General features: G+C 44.6%; 1 protein-coding gene across 3 annotated transcripts in view; it reads left to right on the forward strand.

The window, feature by feature from the left end:
* Window positions 1-12,493, forward strand: part of GPR156 (G protein-coupled receptor 156) — a 157,065-nt gene extending 144,572 nt beyond the window's left edge. For all 3 annotated transcript variants that reach the window (XM_077118217.1, XM_077118218.1, XM_077118219.1), the window contains 2 exons: window positions 3,684-3,842; window positions 8,227-12,493. In XM_077118217.1, coding sequence (XP_076974332.1) covers window positions 3,684-3,842; window positions 8,227-9,579 — 1,512 coding nt within the window. In that variant the 3' untranslated portion in view covers window positions 9,580-12,493. The remainder of the gene's footprint in view (window positions 1-3,683; window positions 3,843-8,226) is intronic.
* Window positions 12,494-17,018: the final 4,525 nt, after the last annotated feature.

Genomic DNA, 17,018 nt, shown 5'->3' on the forward strand with positions numbered 1-17,018 from the left:
ACATTTATAACATACATAATAGCTTCAATACTTAACAGTTTCAAGAGCATATGTTCCTATGCCTCAATGACCCCCACCTTTATGTAGTTCTTACAATAAATTACATGTTTATACATTGAATCCAAACCATTGATTTATCATTACGTTTTATACATTTGCCTTTTAGATCCTGTAGGAAGTAAAAGTGGAGTTACAAATAAAAGTACAATAGGACTGCTATTTATATTTACCTGTGTCATTATCTTTACTGAAGATCTTTTTTTTTTTTTCCTATGTCTTCAGTCAATTGTCTAGGGTCCTTTCCTTTCAACTTGCAGAACTTCCATTAGCATTTCTAGTAGGGCTGGTTTAGTGGTAATAGAGCTTTTTTTTTTTAATCTGAGTATGTCTTTGTTCTAGTTTGCTAGCTGCCAGAATGTGATATACCAGAAATGGAATGGCTTTTAAAAGGGGGAATTTAATAGGTTGGTAGTTTATAGTCCTAAGGCTGAGAAAATGTCCCAATTAAAACAAGTCTATAGAAATGTCCAATCTAAGGCATCCAGGGAAAGATACCTTGGTTCAAGAAGGCTGATGAAGTTCAGGGTTTCTTTCTCAAGTGAGAAGGCACATGGCAAACACTGTCAGGGTTCCTCTCTCATCTGGAAGGGCGTCATCTGCTAGCTTCTTCTCCTGGCTTCCTGTTTCATGAAGCTCCCCGGGAGGCATGTTCCTTCTTCATCTTCAAAGGTTGCTGGCTGGTAGACTCTGCTTCTCGTGGTTATGTCATTCTGTTCTGCTCTCTCTGAATCTCCTTCATTCTCCAAAATGTTTTCTCTTTTGTAGGACTCCAGTAAACCAATCAAGACCCACCCAAATGGGTGGAGACATGTCGTCACCTAATCCAGTTTAACAATCACTCTTGACTAAATCACATCATCCAGGGAGATGATCTGATTATAGTTTCAAACATACAATATTGACTAGGGATTATTCTACCTTTATGAAATGGGATTTTGATTAAAACATGGCTTTTCTAGGGGCTATACATCCTTTCAAACCAGCACAGTCTTAATCTCCCCTCATTTTTTTTTCCGCCCTCATTTTTGAAAGACAGTTTTTCCAGATATAGATTCTTACTTGGCAATTGTTTTCTTTCATCACTTTAAATGTTTAATCATACTGCTTTCTTGCCTTCAGGTTTCCAATGAGAAATCAGCATTTAATCTTATTGAGGCTCTCTTGTGACACATTGCTTCTCCTGTGCAGTTTTCAGAATTCTCTCTTTATCTTTGGTATTCAGCAGTTTGATTATAATATGGCCACATGGTGTGTGTCTATTTGGGTTTATCCTGTTTGGAGTCACTGACCGTCTTGGGTGTATATTTTCATGTCTTCTGTTATGTTGGGGAAGTTGTCAGCCATTATTTCTTCAAATATTCTCTCTGCCCCTTTTTCTCTTTCTTCTTCTTCTGAGACTCCCACATTATGCATATCAGTATACCTGATAGAGAGCCATGGGTTTTTCAGGCTCTTCATTTTTCATCATTCTTTCCTCTCTCTGTTCTTCATATTGGTTGATTTCAATCTTCTTTTCTTCAAGTTCACTGATTCTTTCTTCTGCCAGCTCCAATCTGCTGTAGAACCTGTCTAGGGAAATTTAAATTTCTGTTACTATAGTCTTCAGCTCAGTTTGGTTCCTTTTCATAATTTCTGTCTCTCTGTTCATATTCTGTTTGCGTTCATCTGTGGTTCTCTTAATTTCCTTTAGTTCTTTGCCCTTTACCCTTTGACCATATTTAGGACAATTTTTTAAATGTGTTTGCCTGGTATATCCTAGGTGTGAGCCTCCTCATTATTTCTAATATTTTAATCTTTTCCTTATCCTGGGCCATTGCTTCCTGTTTCTTTGTATGTTTTTAAACTTTTGTTGAAACTGGGATATTTGCTATTTTAATATGTTATCACCAGAATGAAATAACTATTCTGTAAGCTTATAGCAGGTAGTATTATGAGTGCACTTTCCTTGAATGCTAGGAGCTAACAACAACAAAAACAAAGATGAGAAAAGAGAAAACACTTCCAGTCTTTGCAAATCAGTATATGCTTATGCTGTCCTTTAGAGTTTATCTATACAATAAGTTTAGAGAATAGCTCCAGGCAAAAGCACAGAGGCTTCCCTGATGCTTTCTGTGCATGCCTCTTGTCTGGGTCATGTGCATGTGGCCCTAAGAACTCCCCTGTTTACACAGATACAAATGTCCCCTCTACCCTTAAGAAACGGTTTCCTCACAGTTGCAGGCACTGCACTGTATGTCTACCGCCAGAAATCCCTTGCCCCGGGCATCCATGACTTGACTGCTCCCCCAGTGTTCTGTAGGACAGCTGCTTTCTACATGCAGGACAAGTTCTGGAACAACAAGTCCCTCAGGCCACCACCAGACAGATTAGGCCAGACATGCATGCCCCTGGTATGTGCACAAGGGCTACTCTCTTCCCTCTGGAGATCTGCACTGGGAATGTCAGCTGGTGCTGAGCTGGTGAGGGGACAAAGGAGGGGCCAGCCAGGGAGTCTTGAGGACCTACTGCTTTTAAGTGGCCTTTTTCTTAAATCAGCACTCACACTGTTACTGCAATCCTCTAACTGATTTCTGGAGGTTTTAGAAAGATGTTTTTTCCAGTTCTTGTTGGTTGTCCGAAGTTTCTGTGGGAGACAGAGCCCTTTAGTTATGGAAATTCATGAGGGCAAAGGAGGCACCTCCGCCACTGTGGCCTCCCCTGTCATTCACCTCACTGGCACTCACCAGGTGGAGACAGCTTCTGGAACGCTCAGGTGCACACCTCTGTTGGTGAAAGTTCAGCATTCAGCTCCATCCCAATTTAACTAAACCAACCCATACTTCCACAGCTTGTTTCTCAAGATCAGTTTCTCCTGAAAAACTTCCCCGAGGACTCCTGCAGTTAAGTCATTCTCTTCATCACCTGTGTGAGGACACGCCAGCATAGCATTACGACTTGGTACAGCTGTGGCTCTGACACTAACCAGTTGTATGAGCTTGGACATAACACCCGTCTCTGAGTCTTTGCCCATCTGTCCAAGAGAAAAGATGGTCAGATCTCAGATCTCATATTCTAGCATTCTTATTGACATTTGTGGTTTTCTGTCTGCCTGAGCCTTGATTATTGATTTGGGTTAGAAATTCACCCCCAGGAACTTGGTTTTTGATGGCAGAAGGACACCGTTACTCAACAAATGAGAAACAATTAAGAGCAGCTATGTATAACTAGAACCGGTTTCGTTTGAAACATTCGGTATCCAGATTGCTCAACCTTATGATAGCTTCTAAACTCGGGCTTTAGACTGTGGGCACTGGAAATATACAACCCTGGTTTTCTCTGACCATTTCAGCAATGGGTAGGTAGATGGGTCAAGCTAAGTTGTTACATGTTATCTATATGTCATAATCTTCCTCTCATGCTTTTTAAAGTCACATAACCTTAAAATTCACTATACCTTCTGTCATTACTGTCTGTGAGCTTTTCAGAGTGAGGTATAGTTTTGAGGAGAGAACTGTTTACGTAGATAAACTGTATATTAGCTTTTCTGTGACACTGTCGTTCCCTGGTGTTTATGAGAAAGAGTGAGAGAATGTGTTTCTGGGTGTGTTGATTAAATAAATAACATATTCTCTTTTATCTAACAGCTGAAGCAATGGAAGGCATTTGAAGAGGAAAACCAAACAATTAGACGTATGGCCAAATATTTCAGCACACCCAGCAAAAGCTTCCATACCCAGTATGGTGAGGAACAGAGATGCCACCTGAGAGGAGAGAAAAACTCCATGGAAAGGCTCCTCACAGAAGTAAGCTACATTCCTGCCTGGGAAATTCCCTAGAAAAAGAACTCCAGCCATGCTTGTCCTTGTGCATCAGTGGCCCCTGCTGCCCTCATTGTTCACTTTCTCTTCTTCTCCAATTCCTCCCCTTTCACTTCCCTTCTTAGCAAGCAAGCACTCAGCAGTTCCCCAGTGACCCTCCCATGGCTGACCCCCCACACCTTTCGTCCTTCATTGTGTGAATGCATATTAAGTCACTTTTATGTGCCAGGCATTGTGCTGAGTGCTGATGAACAAAACAAACATGATCCCTACTCTCATGCAGTTAATAGTCTGGTGGAGGAAAAGATATTAATCAAGTAAACATAATTATGAATTGCACTAAGAATTATGAAGGGAAAAAAATCAGGGTAGTCAGACAGAATAATGGGTGGGGTAGGCAGAGAAACCTAATTTAAAGCTGAAGGTCAAGTACAAATTGGGCAGGTGGAATGTGGGGAAAAGCATTCTAACAGAGGGAACAGCATTGTAAGGGCTCTGCTTCATAATGGACACTAGCATCTTCTGTCTAACTCTTTCTCTTCAGAGTAGTGCCCTTGTGTTGAAGATCTTATGGCCCCTCTTACTGGTCTTTTCCAGGCTCTGCATAGAGATGTTAATCATCTCATTAGCCCAGAAAGTCAAGAAGTGTCCACAGACTGGGAGGTGGACAGAACAAGGGCTTCTGAATATCATTATAGCACCCAGGGGGCGACCAGTCAGCCTCCACCCCTTGTTTTTGCTGTGCTTGAGCCAGAGCTGGTGCCTTTCCCAGACTTGGACAGTGTGGTGTGGGCTTGAAGACAGCACATGGAAAAGCTGGAGTGCTGCTTTGCTTCAGGAAGAAGGCACAGGGCCCAGAAGAATTAGTCAGTATTTTGACACTAAATTACATTTGTATTTTTTTTTTCAGTAGAGAACATACCTAAACAGGTGCTATTCGAGAAACTGCTTTTTGTAATGGAACTGCCACCTGAGTATGAATAGCCCCTGTGAGAGGACCTAAGACACACAACAGACTTAACATCTAACTGGATGACGGGATTTAGCCTCCCCAAAGTGCCCTTGCCCACACCATCCCCTCAGGTTGGGAGGGTATAATCCTTCAGATGAATACTTCTCCGTTTCTTTGCTCTTTTCAAAGCTTTCACAGCATTATTTCAAAGCCAGTTTTCTTCCCACCTGGCGAGGGAGTAGGATTGCCTTTGATGCTCTGTGAAGTCTTCAAGGAACATTTTTTCCCCAGCTAAACAGAAGGCCAAAATCTTGGCTAGAACAGCCGGGAGGGTTTTCATTCACAGTCAGCTCATGCTGAAACCACCAAGTGGACTGACTCTTTAGCCTGTGGTAATTTGTGACATGCTTTTTGTATGTCTGCCATCCTAGCCTGTTTCCCACACAGTGACTGAATCGGCTTTATCTAAAAAAAGTGCCTTGGGTCTGTGGAGGAAGGACCCAAAGAGAGTTCAGAAGCAGAGGCAGTAAAGAGCTGGCCTCCTGCCCAACTCTACACCTGGAACATCTTTCCCAGAACAGGCCAGAGAACCAGCAGTCAGTCCCAGGACCCTGTGGTGGGCCTGGAGAGGTTCCTTCTGGTGGTAAAAACTGATTCCAGTATCTGCTTTCCAGGCTCTCCACTACCTGTTATATAAACACACATATCTCTCTTGCCTCAGTAGGTGCACAAACCCCGATCCCGGCTCCTCGTTTTGCATTTCCCTCCTCCACAGCCCCCTGTGCTGCCCTGGCGTTCTTCTTTTACTTTCCTAAGTCTGGGAAGTCCATCTTCTCATTCTTGTCTCGGTTTGTGGCTGGGCGTCCCCAGAAGTTGAGCTTGGGGCAGCATCCAGGACTGAGTTCACAAGCTGTGTGAAGATCAGCAGGTGAGACCTTCCCAGAGGTAGAAGAGTTCCTTCCACACTGCAGCAGAGGAAACTCACTTACTACTTTTCTCCTCGAGCAATAGAAACAGGAGGTGATTCCATTTCTCCTAATGGTCTGGACCTATGAAACAGGCTTGTATACATTTTGCTTCCCAAGATGTGCCAAAAGTACTAATTAAAAAGCTTTCTTCAATACAGCTGCCACAGTAGGTCAGATTTTGGTCTCACCATGGCAGTGCCTGACACCACGCCTCTGACTGGTATGCAGCCATGGTGTAAACAGAGTCCTACTCCCTTTTCTGAAAGAAGGGAAATTTACTGTTTAGGTAAATTTCTCAGTCTGTCACCAGCCAACTTCAGATGTTTGGTTCACTGGTAGAAGAGTATTCCTCCCAACTCAGTATTTGTACTCTTTTCCTGTAGTCAAAAGAGTTTGGGAATAAGGAACAAAAAAGCTGGCACTCGCATTTTACCAGCTGGCATGGTTGTTGTCAGCTAGTGGCTTCTTGCTAACTCTGCAGCAGTAGAGGTCTCCTGAAGCCAGTATGGGAATGCACAGGGTCGGGGGGCTTCAGGAGGAAGGGCCGGTGGAGAAGGAAGGGTCCCTCGTGTGTGGCTATCATCGTCAAGCCCATAATATCCGCAGAGATACCTAGCACAGCCCAGACATCATGAAGGGCCTGGATGTCTCCCTGTTACTCATCCGCGCTGGTTCTGGTGAGTCGTTGAGTCATCTCTGCGCACCCGGCAACACCCAGGCCTTTCCATTCTGCAGGTGGGGAAAAGGGAGGGCAGGCAGGTGCTCAGCTGAAAGTCCCTTCTGCTTATTCACCAGTTACTCACTGGTCCTGGGCTCTCTCCTAGATGATAAAAGAAGTAGATTAAACCATAGGTGAAACTGGAGTACAGAAAAGTGGAAAAAAAATCACCTTCCTGCCTACAAATGGGGAGCAGTGGGTCTGCTCTGAGACTGCTGCCAGGAGATGATTGGACTATTTCACTTAAGCTACAGCTCCCTTAAATGATCTTTTCTCAAAAAAAAAAAAAAACACAGATTCAGTCCATAGAGGACTTGCATCAGGTGTCCTAAAAAAGGGAGACATCCTTTTCTTTCTAGGGCATGATAAATTAATGTCCCAATGCTCTTTTCCTTCAGCCTCTAAGGAGGATGGCAACAAAGAGGCAGCCTTTTGGCATTTGAGTGAGTATTTCTTAAACACAGTGCTTGTTTTACTGCCTTCACAAAACTAGACCCTATGTCATGTGCGCCAAGACCATCAGTTCCCTCTGGTGATCTCATCCCTACTCTGCTTCCTTTGAGCATTAGAAATTTCAGAAACTGAAACTGCCTCTGAGCTTTAGAGTCAGCTGCTATACCATAGAAAGATGTTCAGGGTGCAGTCTTACCTTGTACACCCATCACTGAAACTTCTACTCCCACTTGATGCCCCTGGATCTTGCAGTTAGAACTGTCACACCCCTGCAGCTCTTGTCTGCCAGCCCTCCTGGGAACAACCTGTTTATCTAATAACATCCATGCAGCAGGCAGGCAACTCAGTAGCAGAACTGCCCTGCCTCCTACATCAGGGCTCCATTGTAGAACGACTGGATTGAGCTGTTAGAGAAGTAAGGCCCAACAGTCCTTTTTTTTTTGCATGGGCAGGCACCGGGAAATGAACCCGGGTCTCCATCCTGGTAGGTGAGAACTCTGCCTGCTGAGTCACCTTGGCCCACCCAGTCCTATTTTTTTTAAAGCATCTCTAATGATTCTGACCCACGTCTTTAGGAAATACCAACAGAAAGACAATACCAGCAGCTGATATTGCCACGTGGTAGTTTGGCCTCATACCCCCAGAGAGCCAGCCTAGGGAGGTGATAACATCAACCTGAAATGTTCACTGGCTCCTGTCTTATCTCTTTGGCTTAGGAATCACCCCTTCTACTCTTCCTATTTTCTAGGCTGCTTAGCAAGAGGCAAAACACTGCATCCCCACTTGTTCATCCACATGAGGTGTGCCTCAAATTCATCTTCATTTTGCCAAATGAATTTTTGCCAAACCCAGAGGTGGACCATCTCAAACTTTAGTCAGCCTAGTATCTCGCAGACTGGCGTGCCTCTCTCAGTTCTGGGCACAGGTAAGAGGGTGCTGTGGCAGACATCAGCAGCTAGGTTGTGCCTCTCCCAACCTCCCTTATTCACAGATAATGCTGCTCTGTCTAGGGATGTAAGGGGAAACAAATCATAACAACAATTAATCAAGGTTTCCCTTATTGAGTGCCGTGTATCAGTTATAGTGCCCAACAATGACCTCCATCACCTCATTTCACCCTTTGAGGGGTGCCTCTTCAGAGCCAGATATCACCCAGCTAATACATGGAGGAACCAGGAGTTAAACCAAGGTTTTCTGATGCCATGCTCTCACCACTGTGCGAAACAGTGTGAAAGCCATGGCAGCTCTCTTATTGATGGTTTTGCTTTTATTTTACAGAAAAATGCTGTGATTGAAAGCCTGCAGGAACAGGTAAACAATGCCAAAGAGAAGCTAGTGAGGCTGATGTCTGCTGAATGCGCCTGTGACCCCCCAGGGTCAGCTGTCCTGTCTGCTTCTTCCCAGAGGACGGGCATCCAGGCCGCAGCCTCTGCGTGTGGCATGGCAGCTCATGGACCTTTGGAATGCCTCTCTGACTCTCAGAATGATGTCAGCCTGGCTGTCGAGGACTCTCAGAGTACTTCAGTGCCCTCCTCAAGTATACATAGCTTTGAGAGGCCTGCAAATGACCCCAGCGCCTCCCCAGGACAGAAGAAGATGTCTGACTTGAAAGACTTTTCTGATCATTTAAACTCCAGCTATAGCAGGAAGCCACAGACTGTGCAAAGCAGAGGTCCTGAAGGAGGAAACCAGGCACCCATGGCTCCCAGCCAGAGTCTCATACCAAGTGGAGGAATCTTTGTTCCCCAGAGACAGAGGCAGCTGGAGGACTCAGAGAAGCCCAAAGAGCGGCTGCCAAGGGTCAGTTCAGTAATCAGAGAGAAGCTTCAGGAAGTCTTACAAGATCTGAGCCTGAACCCTGAGACTCCTCTCCCCTCTTCCCCATCTTGGCCCCAGCAGCCCTGGAAGAGCAGTGCTGCCCGCAGCCCCCAGAAGATGCCCCTCTCCAAGGAGCTGGGCTTCAGCCCATATATGGTGAGGAGAAGACGAGCAGCTCACCGGGCTCTCTCCCACTGTCCGGGCTCTGTACCCTCCTATGTGGGGCGTCGGGCAAACAGAACAGTTTCTGGGGCACACAGTGGGCTGAATGTGCAGAATGGGGACAGCCCCAACCCAAACCCCAAAACTGCTGGTTCTAGGATACCAAGGCCCTTTCCCAGGAAGCCTTTACTTCTCCCAGATCCTCAAGGTAAACCAGGTACCCTGGAGGACGGCAGACCATGTCAGACAGAGCCCCAGGGGGCTGGAGGGAATGATACAGCATTTCCTTATCAGACTTACGGTTCTGACCAGGCAGAAAGTCCTGCTCCCCCACACCTATCCAGGGCCCCACCACATCTGTCTGAGCAGCAGCAGCTGCTGCTGCGGCATCCAGGGTCCCCAGGCTGTCCCTCCTTGTCTTCTCCATGCAACTACCTTGACACTGAGTCTAGCAGCTCAGATGAGTTCTTCTGCTGCTGCCACCGGCCCTACTGTGAAATCTGCTTCCAGAGCTCTTCTGACTCCAGTGACAGTGGCACATCAGACACCGACCCAGGGCCTACTGCAGGGTTGGCTTCCTGGGAAAAAATGTGGGCCCGCCCAAAGCTTATTGTGAACTTCAAAGAGGACTTGAAACCCACACTGGTGTGAAAAGCAGCAGAGCTGGCCTAGACATTGAGTTCAGTCCAACAGAAGTCATATCCAAGCATAGGAGAGGAGGGCCAGTTTCTGACCTTTGGGAGGAACAGACCTCCATTTGACCAGTCCTTACCATGTTTCAGCAGTGCTCACCCCTATTACCTTGATCACTTCTTGACCTATAAAAAGAGGGTATTGCCTATCTCGTTACTACCTCACAGCATTAACGTAAAAGACTCCAGTTAAGTGACTTTTAAAAGATACTGACATCTTGGATTAAAGGTGTTGAATGAGCACATGGGATTTTCGGCCATGGTCAGCCTGCATTCTACAAAGTTCATAATATATACCAGATGGATGGATGGATGGATGGATGGGTGGAGAGATGGATAAAAAATGTCCGCAAAACCAGAGAGTGGAGTGTAACCCATCATACTGGTCTTTGGTGGACAGACCTGCTGGGAAGATAAGCCTCCCACATCCTTGCTCCTCCCTACCCTTGAAGAGGGGTGGTTTTGTCTCTGGTAAAAGTTCTGTGCAGTACCACCATTGATTCCAGCTTTGGCCAGAAACAGCTCAGATGCACATCTATGCAACTGTTTCTCATTCATGTTGTTCCATCATCACACCTCCCCATCGTCCGTGAGACAGTCGGGTATCCTTGTACCCACAGAGTACACAGATCTCTTTTCTGGGCTTCAGTGGTACCTGAGACCCAGATCTTCCCCTAGTTCACGTCTTTGACTTTCCCCGTGGTGCAGTCCCTGTGCATGGATTTTAAAGTCTTGGATTGGGGAATAATCTCTGTTGGTTAACGGAGGCCCTGTTGGTACTTTTTGGTCGGGACCATTGGGATTACATGACCACCATAGATGTATAAAGTTGGAAACAGAAAAATAGAAAGCAAGAAATACCCATTAGATGGGGGAGAAGAAGGGAGGAAAGAAAATAGTTTCAAACATATACGATGTGGCTAACATGGTATTTGGCAATATCAAATTTCAGGAATTCCTTGTGATGACCCTGGAAGTAGATACTCTCATTCCCACTTTTACAAATGGGGATGAACTATGAGGCTTAGAGAAATGAAGTAACTTCCCTAATCTCATACTGCTAGAGGGTGGCTGATGGAGGCCTTGGGCACAGCTCATCTGACTCCAAGTTTGTTGGATTTCCCTGAGGACACATCTCTTCACCCGTTCTTGTGGGAGTGGCAGGAGAGGCTTGGTAGTCCAGAGAGTAAAGCAGAGGTGGTGTAAGAAAGCTGATATTCGCTCACCTTGCAGGCCAGGACAACAAAACCGATTCCTTGCTTTATAAAGCAGTCCCCTACCTCCTCACAGCAGCAGGGGCACTGCATGCAGTACAGTTGCACCCCCAAGGGAGCTCGGGAGTTGATGAAGGGTGAGTGCCAGGAATTTATCTGCCTCTAAAGCCACAGGGAAAGCACTACTGGGTCTACTTTGCTTGTTGCTAAGCTGGTTGCTGTTTACAGGCCCTCCCAACCCTCACTCCCTATATGTCTGTGTGTGAGTACCTGTTTGCGTAGAGGAGCTGGGGCCTCATTAGATATGCTTGGAGGGAGCATTTGGCTCTAAAAGATTTATTATGGACTCTCAGGGGCTGCTGACACTTTGTGACTCTCTGAACATTGGACCAGGAGGTCCTCCTGGTAGCACAGCTTCTTACATCATCTACTTTTTAAATACGAATTTTATAATTTATTCTGTGTGTGAGTTTGTGGTTTCTGCTAATACTCTTTGTATAATGTCCAAGTGATACCTTAATAAAAGAAAGAGAAGTGATTTCCAAGGCAAGTCTCTTCAGAAATTGTAGTCTCAGGGTAGGGTGGAGGATCCTGGAGAAGACTGAACTACCCAAGGGAGCGGGCATACAGAAGCCAGCAGAGCTCGTCCCAGATTACTCTGGATTTCAATTGTATCTTCTACAAAATTTCAATTTTACAGATTTTTTGACATCTCCCTGTGTGGCTTCTATTCCAGAAACACCCATCCCAGTGGATATAGGAACCCTGGAGATCCTCGAAGTTCTACCATCCAGTGGTCCTTCAGCTCCTTTCTTCTCAGGATGCCACCACTAGCAGCCCACCGTTCATGGAATATGCAGGCTGTAGGCCTGGCAGTTCTCTACCTTGTCACACACTCTGCTCCTGTATCCTCTGTTTCAGCCATCCCAGCCATTCACACCTTCGTGCTACCTGTTTCTAGAAGTTCTTTCCCTGCTTTGTGTACCTTATGAATTACTTATCCTGCATGACTCAAGTGACACATACTTTCTCTCTTCAACTAAAATTGACCAATCCACAAGTTAAACAAGGAATAATGTTTGGGGTTCCATGTTTGAAACAGCTATATAATGGTTTCTCTTACCCATTTATCTAGAATGTCTTCATAACCCTCACTATACCTTGAAAAAGTGGAGAGCCTATCCCACATTTTTGTTATTTACTGTTTGATTAAAAAACTATGTGTCAAAAACCATGATACTGCCTTCCAAATGTACTGTCTTTATATCTCTTATGTACTCTGTACCATACTAGTCCCCTTGGTAACTCTTTTCCTAGGTCTTTCACCCAAGACCAGTAAATCCAGTGAGGTTTCTAAAGGGATGTGTGCCATAACAGCATTTTCCTGAACATTATGCTTTTGAAGAAAGAACAGTAAATTGTGCAGAGGAATCCTGTAGAGGGGAACATTGCCTCTGCCCACGTCGTCTGGGCTACACATGTTATCTGTGAGTCTTAAGGTGTGGCAAGAATCAGGCCTGATTTGACCCCAGCCATATATTGCTCTGCTGTTTCTGTTCCCTGTCTAGTCCCAAATGCTCTTTCCTTAAAGGGTTGACTTGGCCCTCCTGGAGCTTATAGAGGAGAAAAAACATCAGATATAGGGGGCATGTTTATAAAAACCCATATTGCTTCTAAGATGCTAAAGAGAAAAATGTCCTCCGTGTTTGTATTTATTTTATTTAGATGTGTCTCCATAGACCACAAGTTCTTGGAAACATTGAATGTGTCTTACTCATCCTTGCAGCCTTCAGAGTAGCCATCAGAGTGCTTTACACAAAGTATGAATCCAATAAATGTTTGATGGATAGATTTCTGGGCAGATAAATGGATGAAACAAAGGAAGGCAAAGAACTTGTTCTGGGGCTAGACCAGAGCAGCAGAAAGACAGAGCCACCGAGTTTCGTTCCTTTCCAATGAGTTGAGGTAAGAGCACAAAGAAACATCACTAAAAGACCCAGAAGTAACTGAGTTCTAAAAATGACACTACATAAAGTCTCTTTGTGGGAGGTAGTATAGGACAGATGGAGTTAATGGTGGAGAGGCAAGAAAGTAATTTAATTAAGGTCTTCTCTAATGAGGCTTTCTTCCCAAGCTTATAAATGACTAACAAGCATTATTAGCAGGAGGACAAGTCTGTTTATGTTTATCACCATCACTTTTCCTGACTCCCCTTTCTCGGAGCCAAACAAAGCAGGTTTCTCTGTTCATCCAGTTGCCTCCCTTTCCCAACCATCCATCTGGGCATTGTTAATGCAGTGCTGGTATCTCTGAGACCGCAAGCTGGAGAAAGGTTACCTCTGTGTCCTCAGTCCTTTTTCTTCCTCATATCTGGTACCCACTCTGATCTCCTTCTCCCTGAATGTTCCTGATCTTGGTGTCTCTAACCAAATAGCATATGAATAAAGAAACATCTTGAGATGTTCAGTTCGCTATTGAGGTCAGAAAGAGACAGGAAATGCCAGTGTCACAATGCAAAATAACATGTTGTGAGCCTTGGCAGGATCTGGGTCAGTGTTTCCCAACTCTTCTTGCTCTTTGACTTACCTTTGGTCACCAAATAAGCTAGTAAGACATGTAGACTTAGAGAATAAGGGCTGGGGAGTGGCCCTGAAAGGTCTGCATGAAACCAAGAGAAAAGCAGAAGGCCAGGAAAAGATAGGAGATGGAGGACAAGAAGTGAGAAAAATGGAGAGAGACAGGAGAGAGAGGTGATAAAGGAGGGAGGAAGGCAAAGAATGAAAGGCATTCTGCTTGGCTTTGTCAGTAGACAGTTTGTGGCAACTGCCTCTCTTGTAAATGAATATGCTGGCTCGGATTCTGAAATGAGAGAAGGGGAGGCTCACTTCTGTGAGGAGAGGCCAAGATATCCTTGCAGAATCCTTCCTTCAGAGCATATGCAGCTCTTGATTCCTTTCTTTACTTCCACTAACTGTGACTCCTTGAGGCTGGAACTTGTTAAAGTGAGCTTGGTATACCCAGCATGGTGCTTGGCACTTGGTTGAGGCTCACTGAATGTTTATAAGAATAAATCAATCAAGGAAGGGAGAGAGGCCCAGCCAAAATTGTCTTAAGGGGGACCCCAGTGAGGTAGCTCCCAAGAGTTGAGAGGCCACCTGGGAAGCAGGGTTTAGGTGCCAAGATATCTCATCACTTTATGTGTTGATGACAGTCTTGTTGGCCCACCTAAGTTAAAATCTCCTGAGTTATACCTTAACCCTTCATCACCAAGAAAGCATTTGAGATGGGCTCTCTTCTCTACTAATTTTTGTACAATAATTTTCTAAGCCTGCTGCAATGCCTAGATGTGAAGTCACCCTCATGTCTGTGGGACTTATAGCAAATTGCTTAACTTCTTTGTGGCTCAGATTCGCCAGCTTTAGGCTGGGATAATGACACCTTCTCCTAAGGTGGTTATGAGAATTAGATGAGTTATATATTATAAAGTGCTTCGAATTGTGCCTGGCACGTGGTAAGCATTATATAAGTGTTTTTTGTTATTATTTTGTTTTGTTTTGTTTTTAATAAAACATTAAGTTGTTTGGAAATCACAAGTTTATATTCAGAAATCTTTATTTTTCCTGCTTTACACCAAAAGTCCTCTTCTTTGTCTTCAATTTGTTCTGAGAGAAGGGTCATCTTAAGAAGACAAGCCCTTTCATTCAGCTCCCTTCTTGGGCAACAGAATTTTCTCTGTTCTCAGTCAGGCTGAATTTACTGTCCATCTGCAGGACGCAGGTATCAGGGTGGACCCAGAGGAAAAGGTCTAGTTGGAAACTCAGGAATTTTTTTAGGGTACAGGCAAGAGACACAGCTCATTTGTTTGAAGAAGTATTGTACATAAATGAACTTTGTAAAAGAAAAATCATTGAATATTTATGTGCCATTTAATACCTATCTCATTTGATACCTGTGACCACCCAGCAAAGTAGTTATTAGATGAGGAAACTGTAATTGGGAAAAGTTAGTAACTTCCCCAAGGTCACACATCTGGTTAGAGACACAGCCAGAGTTTGAATTGAGATCTGACTTGATTCTAAAGCCCTTTAAATTTGCCAACACTGGCTGCAGAGCATGTACTACAGGCATGCTACCCAGAGGAGAGAAGGAATTTCATCCCAGTCAGGGCAGGAACCCAGGCTGAAGTTTTCTTAGAAACCAGGGATTCTTTAGGAAAAGCCAGTTGATGTTGTTCTGTAAAACTATTGCAAAACCCTCCATTGCTGAGTCATTGAATCAGCATCCTGGAGGCTGGAAGGGAGCTTTTTAAAATTACCTGGTCACTCCCTCCCCCTTCAGGAAGTTCAAAACCAAATGTACATCATACTGAAAACAAGCAATCCCCTTGTTTTCAAAGATAAGTCAGATACCGAAGCCAAAAACTTTTTCTCAAGCATTGTGCTAAGAGGCAAAAAAAGATGATGTTGGTTGGGCAAGGGACCCAGAGGATTCCACGAGAACTAGAAAGAGTACAGACCTCTGATCTACTGAGACTGGAGAAGAGCCAGAGAATCTCTTCAGTTCACACTTCTACTTTGCAAAAGAAGCTTCAGTGCTCCCCACTTGCTGCAAGATGAAGTCTCGCCTTGGTTTGGGGTTCGAGAGCCTCCATTTTCAGCTCACCTAGTAGTCTTCTGATGGGTTTAGTTTCTTTTTCCAGAGCATAGCCGGGCCTAGCTAAAGCTCTTCACTTTTGCTCACCCCAGTCCCTCTCTCATTCATTCTAACTACCCTGGCCTGAAATGTCATCTTCTGACCAGTTCCACCTGTCTTCAAGAATTATTTGACAATAAATCATATGCTCCCAATATGACCTCTGACAACAATTCTGTTATCTTGGGCAGCTATTCAGCTTTTATTATTCACTATTCATATGTTTGTATCTTGCCTCTCCATGTAGATTATCAGGGACTGGAAGGCAAGGGCCATGTCTAATGAATGTATCATTGCATTGCCACATCATCTTGCACAGTGCCTGGCAACCAGTAGATATCAAGCAACATTTCTGGACTTATTTTGAAGACCTGCCAATTCTCTTTCCTCCTGCTTTTATGGTGCACCACTAGTATCATAAGCAGATAAAAGGGATTTGGTGATTATTTTTCTTTCAGTCTAAAATTGAGGTTCAGTATTTCAGACGATTTCTGCTATCTCACTGAAAAGTGAACATTTGTTGAGAACCCATTCTGTGCCAGACACATTATGACATGGGCTTGTAATATAGTGCTGGGGGAAATTGAGCTAACAGAACCCAAGAAGTCCTATGGGTGTGTGGGTGGCTCAGTGGTAGAATGCTTGCCTCCATGTGGGAGACCCAGGTTCAATTTCCTGGCCATAGGGTACCCCCCCCCCTAAAAAAAATGTGCTATGAAAAAAGATCCTAAAAGCTCTGCATTCAACTTCCCCAGCATCTTCAAAACACACACACACACAATACAATAACCACAACAAAAAGCCTCACCACCCCAAAAATACGCCTTTCTGGACGTTTCCTATTCATGAACACCTACAGGAAGCTAGAAAACCAAAAAAGAGGGAGACCAGATTCATCCTGCTGCAGTTGCTACTGCTCCCACCATGAAATATGGAGAAGAATTAGAAACAGGATACGGATCTGTCAACACATTCTTCTGATGTCACTCAGGAAAAGGGGGCCATACCAGTGGAATGCAGCCAGATGTCTCATTTCCAGCCGTTATCCCCATAAGAACTGAAGGAGTCTTGTGCCTGGGTCTCAGTGGCCTGAGCCTTGTGACCAGAAGCCATGATGTAACAATCCACATCCTACCAGAATTTCTTGCCTCTGAAGCTCTGCCTGCCTGCGGTTCCCAGGACATCCTGCCTACCTCCTGAGAGCTGTAGCCTCCAGTTTCCAGCGGGGGCTGGGGATGAACTATATGGTCTCAAATCAGAGAATGTCAGAGCCAGGAAGGAACTGAGTGCCATCCCATTTGACCCTACATTTTACAGCTGGGAAAACTGAATCCCAAAGAAGGAAAGTAACTTGCTCAGGGCCTCACCAGTGACTGAGCTAGGAAAGAGCACAGCTCTTCTGACCTGCGTTTTCCTTTACAGTATAGTTTGCATTTCAAGTATAGCATAGTATAAAGTGTATATCATTCAAATGCAGGGTTCTCTTTTTCCT

Source organism: Tamandua tetradactyla, chromosome 10 (genome assembly GCF_023851605.1).
Source record: "Tamandua tetradactyla isolate mTamTet1 chromosome 10, mTamTet1.pri, whole genome shotgun sequence".
NCBI lineage: Eukaryota > Metazoa > Chordata > Mammalia > Pilosa > Myrmecophagidae > Tamandua > Tamandua tetradactyla.